Raw genomic sequence first — 16,375 nt, 5'->3', positions numbered from 1 at the left:
GCTTCTGCGACCCAGTGAAGTGTGAGGCAGCCACTCTGCAAGCACTCGCATGAGGGCCGAGGCCACCCAGCCCCTCGCCACGCCAAGCGTCTGCTTCTGACCCTTCCTGGGGGTCCTGGGTGACATCTTTTAAATGGCTCAAATTGGCCTCTGTTCCTTGCAATGGAAGATCTTAAGTGTCCCTAAATGGCAAGGATGTCATTCTAAGCCCACTTCGGAGCATCCGAAAAGCATCCCCTATTGCAATTCCTGAAAGCACTAGCAAATAACATTTTCTCATTTGCTGGAACCCAGAACCAACAGTATTTAACCAAAGGCCAGTAGTGCACTTGAAAAGGCAACGCCCAATCTGTCACCAAGGAGCAACAAACAAGACTCAGTTTTGGGGTGGGTACTTGCTTTGGCTGCCCTGTAACCTGCCTTTTGTTTTGGGGAGCCCAGGCTTCCATGCAGACTGAAGGAGTCCTCTCCACACACTTCCTTCACACCAGGAGAATGTGGGCTCCCAGGGGAAGACTTAGACCCTCACCTTTTCCCACAGGCTGACCCCACAGGAAGCTGCTCCCAGGGTTCACTGCCACCTACTTTGGCACGCCAGTGTGAAATAAAGATCACATCAGGCCCACATTCCCAGGTCACCTTCTTCCAGTGTTAAAAATCAAGGTTTAAAAAAGTCACAATGGACTCTGATATACAAGCAATTCCAACTTGTTGGAAGGTGAAGAAGGGTTGACTTGCTTGGGGGGCGGGGGAGTTGTCTTGGGTTGGAGAGATGGGAAGAGGTCCCGAAAGCAGGCTCTGCATGTGCGTATATATATGTGTATATGTATATATCTATATTTATTTATTTCATCTTTCTTTTCTCAGAGTGAAAAACTGGCTGGGCCTGGGGGGCAGGGGGGCAGGTCAGGACGAGGCATACATTTCAGGGCGGTCTGCGGCCGCCTGGCCATTAGAGCTCTTGAAATCAAAATGGTTCTTCTTCTTCAAGGCAGCAATGAGGAGCCGCAGGCGCGTGGGAAAAGGGATCGCTCGGGCAGTTTGGGTGGGAGGTAGAGGTGGGGGTGGGGGCGGGGGGCGGGGGCGGAGGCGGGGGCGGGGGCGGCAGAGGAGGCGGGGGAGGGGGAGGTCGGGGCTGGGGAGGAGGTCGAGGAGGGTGTTGGAAAAACCACGGGGGGTGGGCAGAGGGCAGCCGGGCGTGGGGCGGCCGGGCAGGGGTGGGCCGCGTGGTGGTGGTGGGCGTGGTGGCCGGCTGCGCGAGGCGCAAGGCGCTGGAGCCGATCTTGGAAGCAATCCAGTCCAGGTAGTGCCAGATGGACGTGTAGACTCCAGGGCGCTTGGCACGGGCACAGCCCACCCCCCAGCTCGTGATCCCGACCACCGTATAGACGTTCTCCACGCCGTCTTTGCACATGAGGGGCCCGCCGCTGTCCCCCTGCCCAGAAGGACACGGGTGACTCTCGGCCTGGGTCACTGCCCCCCCCGCCCCGAAGGATCCAAGGCTGGGGAAGACAAGGTCCGCAGCCACCCCGTTTCCTGCAGCCGCAAGCACCGGTGGTTGCGGCCGCGCTGGGGGCAGTGCCTGCAGCCTCAGCTGGGCTGAGGGCCTGGACCCCCAGGGTCGCCCGCGGGGGCTGCGCACGGCCACGTGTGGGCTGGAGCAGGGCTCCCTAGAGGGGCACACGCAGGCCCCGGGACCCTGGCCCGGGGAGGTCCAGAGGAGCACGATCCCGAGGGCCGGGCACCCGGAGGACAGTCACCTGGCAGGTGTCAATCTGGCCTTCGGGGTACCCTGCACACACATTGGTGGAGTGGATGCGTCCGTTGTACCATTCCGTGGAGTTACACAAATCGAGGCCGATGAGGGCCACGCGGGCCTCCTGCAGCACCGGCGACGGTCTGGGGGCTGAAGCCAGGCGTCGTGGTGGTCAGGGACCCCTGCAGGCGCACTCTCCCTCCTCCCCTACACCGCACCCATCCACCCCTGCAAGGCTCTGCTTAGCCCTAAGCCATGGCATCTTGTACTCAGTCGCCATGAAAGTCAAAGCCCCCGGCGTCTCCTGAAAGGAAGAAAACACCCAACGGAAGAGCAGACAAGAGCTGAGGGAATCAGGCGATGAAGTTCTCAGAAGATGGGGTGGGAAGAGGGGTCGTGGAGGACAGGGCGAGGGCCGAGCACACGGGCACAGCTCACTGAAACCTACAACACCCAGGAGGCTTTTGTTCTCCTTTTAGATCAGGGCACTGAAGCACCACCTGCCCAAAGTCACATTAAGGATGTTCTACGACTTGGGATTCGAACCCAGTACTGCCCACCCTGTCGCCCAACCAGTCTGGCTCTACCTCCTTGCTTTAGTCTCTGGCAGCACACTCCTGCTCAGTTGTGCGGATGATTTTTGGAGGCAAAGTTACTGCTGGAGCTGAGCTCGTGAGTCCCTCCCCAGGCCTGTTGGTGCATAGGGACCGAAACAGTCATGCATCCCGGGCGGAGCGTCCTTTGCCGCTCCAGACAGCTCGGCCCGACGTCTGGTAGGAAGGCCCACGCACCGCAGCTCATGCAGTCAAGTTGCACTTGGCTTAGACAGAGCCCAAGGACCAGGGCAGCAGGAGTCCAGGCACCAGCAGGCACCTGGCAAACAGGCTGCACACAGGGTGGCAGGCTTGACTCTGCTCTTTCAACCCTTTAGCCTCCTCCTTTACCATCCAAGCAGCAGTTCCCTTGCCTCGGGGTAGGGCCAGCACTGCAAGGCCAGTGAAGACAAGCCTGTCTCCTTAGCCATTTAGGTGGCTCTTGTTTTTTTCTTTTAGGCAGTACCAGGGATTGAACTCAGGACCTCGGACATGTGAAACAGGTGCTCAACCACTTGAGCTTCACCTGCTCCCTTCAGGGGCTTTTTAAGCTTAAAGCAGAGCACCCAGTTTTGAAAGCCGTGGGTTTCATTGTTAAGAGCCAGGTGTTCCAAACCAGAAAACGTTTTTGTTAATCCCAACAGCTTGGCATTAGAAGACAACATTTGATGGGAAAGGAGGACAATCTCAGGGGATTCCTCCAGCCCCAGAGCAGTTGAGTTCAAAGAAAGGTAGGAAAAGGAAAGTCTGAAGGAGCCAGGGGAGCGGCGAGGCAGGGGGCTTCTCTGAGACTTGGCCTCAGAGGTGGGGGATGTGCTCGCAAAGGAATGATAAAAACCCCTTTATGCTTAGGGGACGCCAGAGCAGAAGGGGGCTGAGATGTAGCCTGGGAGCTACAGCTCTCCTGGACAGCAGGGGAGTGAAGGCGGGGACCCCAGGGTCAGCAGGGGCATGGAAGGACCCTGAGACCTGGGCACGTGGTCAGGAGGGCAGGCAAGCAGGAGAGGCCGAGGGTGAGGGGTAGAGGGCCCGGAAGAACGCCTGTCCAGGGCGTGGTGGAGCCATAGCAGGCCCAGACCCCACGGCACACCCCTCCCTGGCGGATAGGAAAGACAACAGACCTGCGTGAAACTCAGAACACCTCTGGAGAAGGGCGGAATCCAGAAATGAGGGGCCCCACCCCCAAAACAGGCTGAATTGCTATGAGCAAGGAAATCTCTTTCCCACCATGAGAGAAAAAAAGAGGCTGAGAGCTAAGGTAATGCCACGTCCCTCGCGTGACGGCAAACGTTGACGCTGGGCCACTGTGGAGAGCTGGGCCGGCCAAGCAGGAGCAGACACCAAGCCAGGACCTGCCCGCTGCCCCTCGCTGCGCCTACAGGGTGGCCTGCTGCTTCTGGGATGAGGAACGGGCAATCGGCACTGGGGCTCCAGGCCCTGGACACATACACGACCTTGACCCCATTCTGGAAAGTGCCAAGAATCTACCTGGGCCTCCCTGGGCCACCAGACCAGCCATGGCCAAGTGGCCTGGGACAGGGGCATGCCCCCTCTGAGCCCAGGTTCTCTGCAAGGGGCCAGCTCAGTGCCAGCTTAGTGCAGCCTCAGCGCACGACCCCTGCGAGACCCCCAGATCCCCCTCCCACACTCACCTTTCTCTTTTAAGAATCCCCAGCCTGCCACCCAGCAGGTCTGGGGAATTGAAGGGGGGCCCGCCTTAAAGTGGGGCAGGCAGGCCTGTCCGATGAAGCTCCCACACGAAACGGGAGGGGTCATTTTCACAAGTGCAATGTCGTTCATCTCTTGCCTGGAGCCGTACTTCTCATGGATGATGATCTTCTCCACGAACCTCTCCTGCGCAGGCGGCTTCACAGGTGCATTGCTCCCAAACAACACTTCCCTTGCCCCGAAAATCAGCCGCCACTGGTTCACTTTGCTGCAGGCACGGGGAGGCCAGGTCACACCCACTCACGGGCGGGCCGGGCAGGAGCCCCTGCTCTGGGAGAGTCTGACCTCCACTTGGCTCTCAGGGGTCCCAGCTGGCGGTCCCTGGGGATGACCCCCCCAGGAAAAGAGCCTTTCCAAAGACCTCCCTGCATGCCCCACGCATACGTACTTTTTGTTCTTGAAGCAGTGGGCGGCGGAAAGCACCCAGTGGGAGTTCAACAAGGTGCCCCCGCACGTGTGGTACCTCCGGTTATTGGGGTACGTGAAAAACTGGATGCTGACCATCCATGGCCAGGCCCCAGGTGGCGAAGCTTGCCCTCCGATGATGCGGACAGACCCTTGTGGGTTCTGCCTGTACCGTAATCCACAGGGGCCACTGAGGAGAGACCACAGTCAACCATTTGAACCCCAGAAAATAGACACAATCCATCCTGTTTTCCCTACAATGGGGGGCACGGATCTGGGTGGGTAGACTGGGAAGTCCTCTGACAGCTGGAGGAATGGGGGGTTCTGGCGAGGTGAGGAGCCAAGGCAGAGCTGTGGGGGCTGTGAAGAGGCAGCAGGCTCCAGGGAATAGTTTTGGGGTGGGGTAGAAAGAGGACAGGCTGTGGGGGCCCTGGAGGTGTGGGATGGAGGGTCTGTGGGTGGAGGGGTGTCATGGCCTTGGATCTTGAGAGACACTCTTGTGGGGGAAGTCTTGGGAAGAGCTGGGGACTAAGGAGATCTTGGAGCTGCAGGGTTGGGGGTGGAGCAGCTATAGGTAGGTAGGGTCCCCTGGGGCTGCTCGGGGCACTAGGAGCAGGGCTGTCTAGGGGTGAAAGTCTGGGAACTGTGTTGCTGGTGGGAGGCCACAGACACTGGGGAGTTATTGGCATTGCCGGGCACCGTGGAGGCCATGGGAGTCCACAGGTGGGGTGCAGGCCCTAGAGGGTGGCATGAGGACACCTGGGTATTTGGGTTTAACCACAGGTTGGAAGGACTCAGGTATTGGTGGGGGAACAAGTGCTCCTGAGAGTCAGGTCTTGAAGTCTGAGAAGCAGTAGAAACAGTCACTGGAGTGACTAGGGGACCTGGGTCACTGGACAGTCAGAGTTAGGAGCAGGGAGGGCCTGGGCTGGGGGTGTGGCTCACAGGGTTGTAGGGTCCAGGGAAAGGGACAGCTCTGCCTCCTTCTCCTCACCCCTGGGCGGAGATAGTCTGGGTGGGGCATGCTGGTCAGAAGGCACCTTTCTCCACACTGAGATGCCCTGGACACTTACTCACACGTGTCGTTATCTTTGGCGGCCACAGACACTGCCAAGACCAGTAGAACGACAGTTGGCCGCATCTCCATCCTACTGCTGCCCCAACCTGGCCTGGAAGCCTCGTGACCTCACAAAGCTCTGCGGCCTCCCAGCCAATCGGCAAGGCTTCCTCCCACCCCCACCCAGTCATAAGTCCAGGCAGGAACTCCTTGGCTTAACTGGTTCATGTGCAAGTGACCTCCTGGCTTCTTTCAGACTCCCCACCTTCTTCTATTCCAGGGAAAAGGTCTTCATTCCCAGTAAATTCTTCCAAGGTCCCACATCATCCAAGTCTCTGGCTTTGAGCAGGTTTGGGGTCTGCCCCTCATGTGAGCTGCAGCCATGCTCCCTGTTCTTGGAGAAGCAGCTCAACCCCTCCAGGATGAGTCAGTGGTGAGAGTCAAGCTCAACAAGTTGATAGGCCCTTAGTATTTTGTGGGGCAAATCATTTCCCTTTTCTGTGTATGTTATCAACACACTTTCCAAGGCCCATTTTTAATTTCCTTAAGTTGTATCTACAAAGCCTACCTTCCTGTCCATTGCTGAGTCTCACAAAATCTCTTATTCCTCTAGAACCTCAGTGCCACAAGGTTTTATTTCCTATACTTGAGCGTCACATTAGAAGACATCATCTTAGCTGGTTGACTATCATGAATTAGTATTTCCTTTCTCTGAGCTTCAGGAGACAGCATCTCATCTGCGGGTCCAGATTCTCACTCCACATACCGGGTGTTAAAAGGTGTCACCTGCAGGAGTGTCAGCAGCTCCTTCCCCTCCTTCTGGGTCTCAACCATCCCATATCTCACCCATACGAGCGGCGGGCTATATTATCCCCCCTTTCTGAGTGCTAAAATTTCAGATTATCTTAATTCCTCTATCTGAGCATCTTCTCTAACTGAATGCCATACTTTATCTCCCCTTTTAGGAAGCCACACCCCTCAGTGAACTGTTCAGTGGTCCCCTCTACCTTAACTGGCCTCCAGGCAGATGGCATCTCCTGTCCCTTAATATGAGGGCTCTTTTCCCCTCACCTCCACAACTGTGTGTCATTTTGTTACGTCTTCTCTATCTGAGAAGCGGTCCCAAATCCTCAGGGTCAAAGTCTGGATGTCACCCAGGTGAGTGCAGTGAGACATCACCTGCCCTACTGCAGTGTCATTTCTCCTGCCTGAGTGCCAGGAATCTCCCCACATCTCAGTAGCTCCATTCCAAGTGCCCAGACTTTTCAGCTCCTTTATCGTAGTGCCAAGATTGTGTCGTCTCAACTCCCTGTCGAAGGCTTTCTCTCTCCCTCCTGGTTGTCCCCTATCTGAGGCTCATGAAAGATCCCGTTTCCTATTTGAGAGCAAGTTGGTCATGATGTTTCTTCTCTGCCCACGTACCAGGGGACCTCACGCTATGACCAGGCCTCACCTCTTCCACTGGCTCTCTGGAGGTTCCATCTCCTCTAAGCGACCACCGTGACTGGAGCTTGCACACATCTCATACAATTGTCTAAGTGTCACAAGGCCATGGGTTTCCAGTTCTTCCACCTGATGGCCAGGACATTTCATTTCCTCTAAAGGAGTGTCCAGAGTCCTCTGCTCACATATCTGCTTGAGTACCCCAATGTCTACTCTCGCCTTGTCTGCTACGGCCAGGATGTCTCATCTTTTGTTTTCCAGAGAGTGATAAGGCCTTATCTCCCCAGCCTGAGAGGCAGGATGACTTGACTCCCTTACCTAAGTGCCAAAACACACTACTTCCCTATCCGACATGCAAGAAGATTTATTTCTCTTGGTAAATGTAAGCAGGTCTCAATTGCTACCTGTGTGTCAGGAGGTCTCCTCTGCCACTCCTGAATAACAGGTCTCCCCTCCTCCACGCAAGTGTACAGGGGATACATCTCCCCTACACCAGTTTTGGAAACTCTCAGGTGCATTTTCTGAACATCAGCAGCTCCTGTCTCCAGGCTGTAGTATCAGGACTCATCCTCTATGCTAGCATTCAAGTCCCCTTCTTTTTCTAATGCCAACCTGAGCATTAGAGGCCTCACTTATTTTAACTGAGTATCAGCTGTGCCTGATAAAGCAACCAAAACAGGCTTTGGAAAACAGTTCAATAAATGGAAATAAGAGTTCAAGAAGGGATTGACTGTTAAAAGATTGTCCAGGTGTTTTTAAGGATTTTAAGGGAAATAAAGTTGCTATGATATTTTAGAGCCATGAGAATTGTTTAAAAGAATGATATAACAGTTTATTTTGAATGTTAATATGTAGAATTTTCTGGAAATCACAACCTTTGCAACTATTTGAAAGTTTGGCCAAGTGAAGGACAGGAAAACAGGCTTGAGCAGAGACGATCCAGGAAATGCACTGTGAGGTGAAGGCGGGGCGGAGCGTGGCAGGGGGAGGTGAAGTGCCACAGGGAGCCCACAGTGCCCGGGCCAGATCAGCCTACAGGAAGCCTCGGGGACGCTCTGTTCAAAGGCAGCGCTCCGTCAACGTGGGCAGCAAGAGCACCTGTGTCAGGGCGCAGAAGGGAGAAATGGAGGCAGAAGCCATGACAAATGTTCCCGGGAGAAGCAGCTGGCCTGGCGTGCGGTGCGCCAGCAGGGGTCAGATGGGAGACATGTGGGGCAGCTTCAGACAGCGGCAGGCACTGCCGAACAGGTGGGTGAAGAAGACAAGGAGGACAGGGGTCATGGGGGCAGCCGGATTTCACGTTTAGGAGGTGTCACCCCGTAACGTGATGGGCGGGGTGCTGCAGCCCAGCGGACTCTGGGAGAAGCCAGGCATGTGGCTCTGGGAAGGGATCTGAGAGCTACCGGCTGGTGTGGCTGGACACTTATACCAAGGGTGGAGATTTTCAGGCGAGCAGGTGAGGGTCCGATGGACGGCGGCAGAGGCAGAGAGTGGGTGCTGCACCCGATGGCCCCTCAAGCAGACTGAGAAGTGGTTTCATTTCTTATAAATTTATTACATAATAATATTATAATAATTATTATCAATAATAATAATATAAGAAACATAGATCTCTGTGGGGTGTATCACAACGTCAGGGTCAGGAGGCCTCAGGGCTGGCGCAGGGGTGAGACCCCCAGATGGAACTCCATACAAAAGGAGGGGTGCAGCAGAACTGACCCTGTAAAGTTAAAAACCCAAAGTGAACGGAACCAAAGCCCACAGGTGAGCGTGAGTGAGTGTGCATGTGGCAGTCTGTACAGCGACTGCCGTGGGTGTGCGACCTGGTCTATTCTGACAGGGCTACAGGGTGAGTCCATGTGCCAGGAGAGGGCGGGCGGGCGGGGGCTGGAGAGACCCAGCACAGACCGGCGTGCCAGGCCCCCAGGGCTGTGAAAACTTCTGTTTTCTTTTTTTTTTATTATTTTATTAAAAAAAGCTAGAAATACAAACAGAAACTGGTGAGTGACGTGGATGGAGCTTAATCCAGACTCCAAACCCTAGGTTTAAAAACAGGTCCCAGGCCCCCTGGCCCCACAGGTCATCGCTGAGTGTGAGGAGTCACAGTAAGGGGGGCTGGGGCGCCCTCAGGGGTCCTCGCCTGCCCCAGAGCCTGCGGCGGCCTAGTCTAGGGGTCCTCCTACGATCCCGCTACCCCGAAACCCGAGGGGCAGCTGCCTCCCGGGGCCCTTGGGGATCGCCCCCAGGCAGCAGAGCCCAGCTCAGGACCGGCGAGGTCCCTGCGGGCGCGGGCTGGGAAACGGCAGGATCCAGGCTGCGGGAGGCCTCACCTTTCTTTGGAAGAGACAGGGGACTCTTTCACAGGCACGCACCCCGCGCGCGCCCCCGGAGGCGCGCGCGCTAGGGCCCCACGCACTCGGCCGCGCTCAGTTTCACACGCACACGCGCACCCGCACGGCAGAGCAGGGCACTCTGAGGTCGGAGGCAGGGAGGCTGCTCTGCTGCCGTTGCCCAGGAACGTGGGGACGGAGGCGGGACCCCACCTCGGGGAAGAGACCCTGTGAGGGAGATGGCTGGGGGCGGAGCGCCAGGACCTGCGGCGCTCCGCCCGGGCGAGGGTCTCCCAGGCCAGCCGACCCTGCTGCGTGTCCAGCAGGGCCCAGCTGCCTGCCGCCCCTCCCCCGCGCAGCACCTGAAGGGTCGGTGGGGCACAGCACAGCTCAGCGAGGAGGAGGGGCCGAGCCCGGGCCCCACAGCGGGTCTCGAGGACCCTGGCCAACCCCAGACCAGCTGGAGCATCCCCCCGCCCCATGCGGGGGTCGCGGTGGCAGTGAGGGGCCCGGCTCATGGCGGGACCCAGCCGGAGATGGAAGACTTGGGACCGGGAGGCGGAGGAGGGGCCTGCGGGGAGGGTCGGGAGGGAGTACAGACAGAGATATTTGTTCCTTTTCTCGTTCCAAATAGAGTGGATTAAAATATGCAAAACAGGGGGGGTCCTTGGCCCCCAACCGAGAACCCCAACGTCTCCCCCCTCCCCCCAGTCACCAAGGAGCGTCCTGACCTCGCATGCTGAACTAGGCACCCCCCTCTGGGAGAGTGACCCCCCGGGGATGTGCGGGAGGGGTCAGGCCAGCGCACCCCCACCCCCGGCCCCGACCCCGGCCCCCCTCCCGCCCCGGCCTCCCTGGACCACGCCCTTCCTGACGGTGTGCTGCGGGGGGCTCGGCGGCCGGGGGCGCACTAAGCAATGTACAGGGCAAGTCTGGGAGCAACAGCGAACGGGACGATTCATGCAACATTCCTGGCCCGGACGCCGTCGTGGGGGGCGGGCCGAGCCCGCGGCCCAGGGCGTGGGGGCCCTGCCGGCAGGGCGCGGCCGAGGGCGGGGTGCGTCAGCTGCCGTCAAGCTGCCTGAGCGCGCGCTCGATGTTCATGCGGTGGCCCACGCGCGTGACGCCCAGCTCCACGAAGTCATCCTTGGTGAGCGCCGGAAGGTGTGCGCCCTCGATCTCGTGGTCCTCGAAGCGGTCGCGGTGCTCGCCCAGGTGGATGCTCTCCAACCAGTCGCCCACGTCGAATTTGCTCCAGAGCTGCAGCGGCTTCTGCTGGAAGGGCCGGCGCGGGCCAGGGGCGCCGGGGCCGGGGGCGGGCGAGGGCAGAGGCGACGGCGAGGGAGAGCGGCTGCGCGCGCTCACGCTGCGCACCACGAAGCGCACCTCCTTGGGCTCGTGCGGGATGGAGAGGCTGGACGACTTGAGGATGGTGGGGGGCGTGAGGCCGAAGGGCCGCCCCGCGCCCCCCGCGCCCGCCCCCAGCCCCTCCACCCGCTCCAGCGACGCGGGCTTCACCGGGCTCGGGGCGCGCCGCGCCACGGGGTAGCGGCCGCCGGGCCGCACCGGGTAGGAGGCCCCGCCGCCAGGACCCCCGGGGCTGCGCTGCGCTGAAATGGAGCTCAGCTCACCGAGGCTGCTGAAGAGCCTGCGGAGGGAGAGGGGGTCAGGGCCAAGTGAGGGGCGCGAGGCGAGGTGGGGGTGGACGGAGAGCCGGGGCGGGGCAGGACGCAGGGCGCTGGGACAGACTGGGGCCCTGGGGTTCAGAGGAAGAAAGAAGGGTGGGGTCTGTGGTTTCACCCTGGCCCTTTTGCTTGCACCCCCCCCCCCAGCAGTGGGGGGGTATGTCGGAGCGAGTGCCTTGCTGGGGGTGGGGGGACACCTAGACTGAACATAAGGGAAGAATAGAATGGTGCAGTTTCCCACACTCCAGCGCCTCCAGGAAGGAAGGAAAGAGCCTGGCTGCTGCACCCCAACAGCCGGGTCCACCAAGGCCCTAGGCAGTGAGACCCAGGCAGCCCCCTTTCCACTCCCCACACCAGCTCTGCGGCTGGGGGGAGGGATGGCTGAGTGGGGGCAAAGGCAGCACTGGGCAGAACGGCCTTCTGCACGCAGGTGCCAGGCAGCAGTCCCGTCCTCCGGAGCGGCAGGTCGTGCACGACAGGCTGGGTGGACACCCAGGACCAGCAGGCAGCAGCACACGCCCTCGGGCTACAGGCAAACGCGCTCACGCTCGAAGACACTCACTGATAGCCTAGCCCTACAGCGGTTTTCCAGCCAGGATGCACAAAGAGGCCTGCCTGGGGGGCTGCTCCAGAGAAAACCCACTCCCACCCCGTGCCCCAGCCCTGTGCCCCACTGTGCCAGGGGCTGTCAGAGACACCACAGCCCCACAGAGCCAAGCAGAGCAGATCCGGCAGGCAGGCGCAGCCGTGTGGGTGGCGAGAGGCATGGGATGGGCATGCTAACTTACACAGCCGGCGCTCGGGGGCCACCGCGCAGCTAGACAGAGCAGCCACATGCAGATGGGGCAGGAAGAGAGCAATGAGAGAGAGTGTTAGCGCGGGCAGTTCACACAGCAGCATACGCCCCCATTGACCTCAGGACAGCCAGGGCGCCCACCCAGGAGGGAAGGGGGGGACGCGGCGCGGGCCAGCTGCAGTGGCGCGGAGGCCGGTGCTTGCCGGCTGGGGCTAGTCAGATCTGGCCTCTCGCCTGCCCACAGCATTGCTCCAGGAGCTCTGCCCGGGGCTGGTCACAAGTGCTGCTGTCGTCTCTACTGTGGGCCCGGCCTACAAGGCCCTGCAGCCTCAGTCCCCTTCCCCGAACCCGTCAGGCCAGCTGGCAGCGCTCTCCTCCCCTCTTCACCCCTAGCTGGGTCCCAGGGCAGCCCCCACCTGTCCAAGGCCAGCCCTGCCTGTGGCCTCTCTCACTAGACCTGGCTCCAGGAGACAATCCCTACTTTCTGTCCCCTCAGCCTCGTCCCAATTGCTCGGGCCCAGAACAATGGCCCCCAAGAAAGCCAGACAGCGCCCCCAGATGGAGAGGGACTCCAGGAACACCCGGGGTTGGTGCAGGGGCAGGTGCCAGCCACCAGAAGAGACCCTCCGGGACCACCGATTTGGTGCCCCCACGGTGCCACCTAGCGGCCTGCCTTGGTGCATGGGAGGCCTGGGCCCGGGGCTGCCACATCCAAGGAGACTCTCCGGCAGCATGCTGGACGCAGGGAGACAAGGCCTCGCTGGAGACCCTGGCTGGTGCCGGCGGGCGCTGGGAGCAAGGGGCTAGGTTCTGGCTGGGAGTTGGGGAAGGGCCAGACACACGCCTGCCTTCTCCCCTAACACTGCAGACAGCAGAGACCTGGATGAGCTCTCTGAGGAAGGCTGGGGGCGCCTGTGGCCTGGCCTCTGCCCCTCCCCTCCCTCTCGAGGACCGGGCACTGCCAGTCACCACCATTCTCAGCTGTCCGGCTGCCGCCCCCTCCAGCACCAGCAGCCCCATGCCTCTGCCACCAGCTGCCAGTGTCCAGAACCTCGGCCCGTTTTGCTTCTCCAAGGCTCCTCAGCTGGGGAGGTTCCACCTGTCCACTTCCATGTGCTGACCTTGCCCCAATCTGCTTGTCTCTCCCATTGTGGTGCCCCTGCCTCCACCCTCATCCCTTCTTTGTCTGCACTTTTTCCTGGCCCATGGCAGCCACTCTTCCACCAGCAGAGATGACCAGAGAGCCCAAGAACCTCCAGTCTTGATGGCCTCTGAGGGACCACTGGCACCAACAGGCTGGGCACAGTCCAAGCTCCAGCCTCGGCCACTGTCTCCATCTTCTGACCCATCTATGCTGGGTTTTGCATAGGCTGGGTTTTGCAACTTGAGGGCCTCATTAAGAAAATTAACACATAATTATGGCACAAAATTTGATACAGGGGTCCAGAAATGTGATTCTTTTCAGCTTCGTGGCCAATCCACCTCTGATTCACAAGGTCCTCGTCCTGCCAACTCTGACTTCTCACCACCAGTGCTGTTTCAGGACTCAGCCTTTACACGCTAAACGTCCCCAGGTCCTTTTTTCTGGGTCCATTTGTTGGTGTCTTCCAAAGCCCCCAACCACGCAGGAACTGAGACAGAACATGCCCGCGTCCCCGCGATCCTACTCAGGCCACACCCAACAAGTATCAGCAGAGGTTTCATGAGAGCAGGCCCCGGATCCGCGCAGACGTGCAAGGAGGCAGAGTGAGAGCAGACCTTCTTCTCGATCGTCATGAAGAACAGGCATCGTCTGCGCACTACAAGAAGTCGTCTGAACTTGCACAGGGACCTGCTGCACATCTAACCTCAGGCTGCCAAAGCTATTTCCCCAAGTGAAAGCCAGCACACTGGGGGCTCGCCCACCCGAGGCTTCAGATTCATCTGCAGAGCCCACCGCCAGGGTGGGGCCAACATAACTGTCCGGCAGGCTGAGCACTGAAGAGGAGTGCAGAGCACAGAGGGCGGTCTGGGTCAATGTTGCTGGAGCCAAAGGTGCCGGGCCTCTCCAGGGAGACCCAAAGGCAAGGGAGAAAGGATTTCTGGAGGCCAAAGGCATAATGTGGTGCTGCACCCTCCAGCTTCCACTGGAAAATCGAAGCTGGCCCAGCTGCAGTAGACCAATCACTTCCACAAGTTACTGAGCTTTGACTTCACAACACGCGGCAGCCTGCCCTGCCCAGGTAGCTCTCAGGCCACAGAGCATCTCGTGGCCAAAAGCAGGCCTGAGAGCACAGACCCAGCTGCAGGGAGGATGGAGGAAGGGCATTTGCCCATCTGCGTTGTGCCGGGGGCTTGGCTGAAGGGAGGGGCTGGCCCAAGGGAGATTGAGAACATTCCCAGGTGACTCTCCAGGGGACGTGGCTCAGGGGTGAGATACAGAGTGACCGTGGCAAATCACTGGGGCTGCTGCCGTCAGGATGGGTGCTGGGAAGGAAACTTCCCATGCTTGGGCATTTCTCCAGAGTCTCAGCCAGAGGGCTGGTCTGCCCCGGCCGGCACCTGACTCTGGCCACCGAGCCACTGTCGGCCCCATGGGGCCAGGCCTGAAGTCAGGCTGGATGGAAAGGGCCTGGGGGCAGCTGGGGCAAGAAGGGGAGCACAGGAGTGTGAAAGGAAGAGCCAAGAGAAGGGCAGGAAGCCGAGTCAACGGTGAGGGTAGGCGGTTCAACTGCAGCTGATTTCAGACTACGTGTGCTCTCTGTACTCCACGTGACTGAAATAAAAGTGTGTGATTCTGTGCTACATAACGAACATGCCTGCGGTGCCTGTGGGCAGGCTACTGCTGACCCAGTGCATGGCGCAGGCGCAGTTCCCAGGGGGCAGAGAACAGGGCTCAGGCTGGACAGGCCCACCTCCTACTGCTCAGACGAAATGAATCTCCTGGCAGCCTCAGGTTTACTGTCTGGAAAACGGAGATGATGCCCTTGTCCATCTAACAGAACGGCCGTGAAGATGAGATAATTGACAGACACTTCTCAGTGCCATGCTTGGCACCCCGTTACCACACAGGTGTCTGCTGAGAGCCTGCTGCCGGGAGACAAAAGCAGCAGCAGCTAATGCAGAGCAGGAGACAGGTCGCTGCTTGGGTGGCACCGGGGCCACCTGACCACAAGCCAGCGTCAGGACCACACGAGCTGCTCACGCTGGCGAGAGCCGTGTCATGGGACGCATTCTCGACGTCCAGCCAGTGCCCCTTCCAGTGCAGGAACCACCCTCTCCTTCTCCCGCCAACAACAGCCCTGCGCCCTGCTGACCTCAGCGATCAGTACAGGGGACAGCAGGTGACCACGTGAGGCCAGGCAGGGTCAGAATTCTGTGGGTACTATCTGAGAGAAATATCTGGAAGGGAAAGGGTGAAAGCTGCCGGTCTTGCCCTTTCCCACCCCAAACATGGTGTCCTAGTGACCCCCAATGAGAGACACTGACCCTGAAGGAAGCCAGATGCTAGTCAACGTGGAAAGATGAGCCCAAGAAGGGGGCACAAGAGGGGCCAGCTGAGCGGCCCCCCAGCCTTCCTTTCCTGCATGGCCCCAGGCTGCCCAAGCACACCGAGAGCACAGGGTCTGCACAGCTCTCTTCTGGCACGTGTCCCAAACCACCTCACTATAGCTCAAACCACAAAAGACAGCACTTGCGTTTGGCTTCGTTCTTTCGTCCACTCGACAAGCATTTATTGAAGGACTGCTGGTGCTCTCAGGCACTATGCTGGCACTTTAAATGGCTGTGATTGTCGTAGGGACCAGGGGCCAGAGAAGAAGAGAGAAGCTGACGGAGGGAGGAGAAGCCAAGGGTGAACCCCAATCCTCCACGGCCTGCTACGGAGACCCCGGACAGAGCGAGGGTGCAGGCAGGGCTCTGGACCAGCCAGTCACCCTGCCAGGACCCTTACTGTCCACACCCCAGGCCACCCTAAGATCATCACCTCTGCAGGGCTGACCGAGGCGAGGGGAGAGGGCACTGAGCACTGCCTCAGGGGCAGAGGCAGCAGGAGGGCTCCTGGGGTGACCTCCGGGAAGCACTGTGGGCTCCCAAAGCTTCTCCTTATCTTTTAAATCCTGAACTGGAAGAAGACAGAATGGACAGGCCATTGTGAGAATTCTGCAAAGTTCTTAAGCTCTAAATCCCCCCCCCATCGCTTCATGAAGCCTGTTTTCCAAGGTTCACAACCCACTAGCAGCAAGAAGGGGGAAGTGGGAGGTGGCAACCCACACCCCCCAAAGCCAGGAGGGGGAGAGGGAGACCTGAAGGGCACAGAAGGCACAGGCAGACAAATGGGCCGCTCTCTCCTCGGACCAGCACCCCGGGGACGGGAACCCAGGCCCGAGAGGCCCTTTGGGATAGAGGTCCTCAAGCAAAGAGCCAGGGATCACCGGGGCTCCAGCAGCTTCTGCCAAGCCAGAGGAATGACAGCCTGAGCAGTCCCTTCCCCATGCCAGGGCCACCACATCTCTAGCGTGCAACGTGGCCCCAAACCCCCACCTAGGCAGGGCGGGTTCAGACAGAGGAATGGGCACAGGGTGGAGAAAGCGGAGGCGGAGCA

General features: G+C 59.4%; 2 protein-coding genes across 2 annotated transcripts in view; both read right to left on the bottom strand.

The window, feature by feature from the left end:
* Positions 1–815: 815 nt before the first annotated feature.
* ACR (acrosin) lies at positions 816–5,657 on the bottom strand. Its single transcript, XM_004470349.2, is given in 6 exon segments — positions 816–1,077; positions 1,079–1,435; positions 1,761–1,906; positions 4,002–4,285; positions 4,466–4,672; positions 5,556–5,657. Coding segments are annotated over 6 exon segments (1,239 nt in total). The 5' UTR covers positions 5,630–5,657; the 3' UTR covers positions 816–906.
* A 2,859-nt stretch (positions 5,658–8,516) lies between these two features.
* SHANK3 (SH3 and multiple ankyrin repeat domains 3) overlaps positions 8,517–16,375 on the bottom strand; it is a 50,431-nt gene continuing 42,572 nt past the window's right edge. Inside the window, 1 exon segment of the mRNA XM_058309075.1 lies at positions 8,517–10,960. Within this exon segment, the coding sequence (XP_058165058.1) occupies positions 10,375–10,960 (586 nt within the window). The 3' untranslated portion in view covers positions 8,517–10,374.

The sequence above is a fragment of the Dasypus novemcinctus genome, chromosome 12 (assembly GCF_030445035.2).
Source record: "Dasypus novemcinctus isolate mDasNov1 chromosome 12, mDasNov1.1.hap2, whole genome shotgun sequence".
NCBI classification, from domain to species: Eukaryota; Metazoa; Chordata; class Mammalia; order Cingulata; family Dasypodidae; genus Dasypus; species Dasypus novemcinctus.
This window is presented reverse-complemented; position numbering and strand designations above follow the sequence as displayed.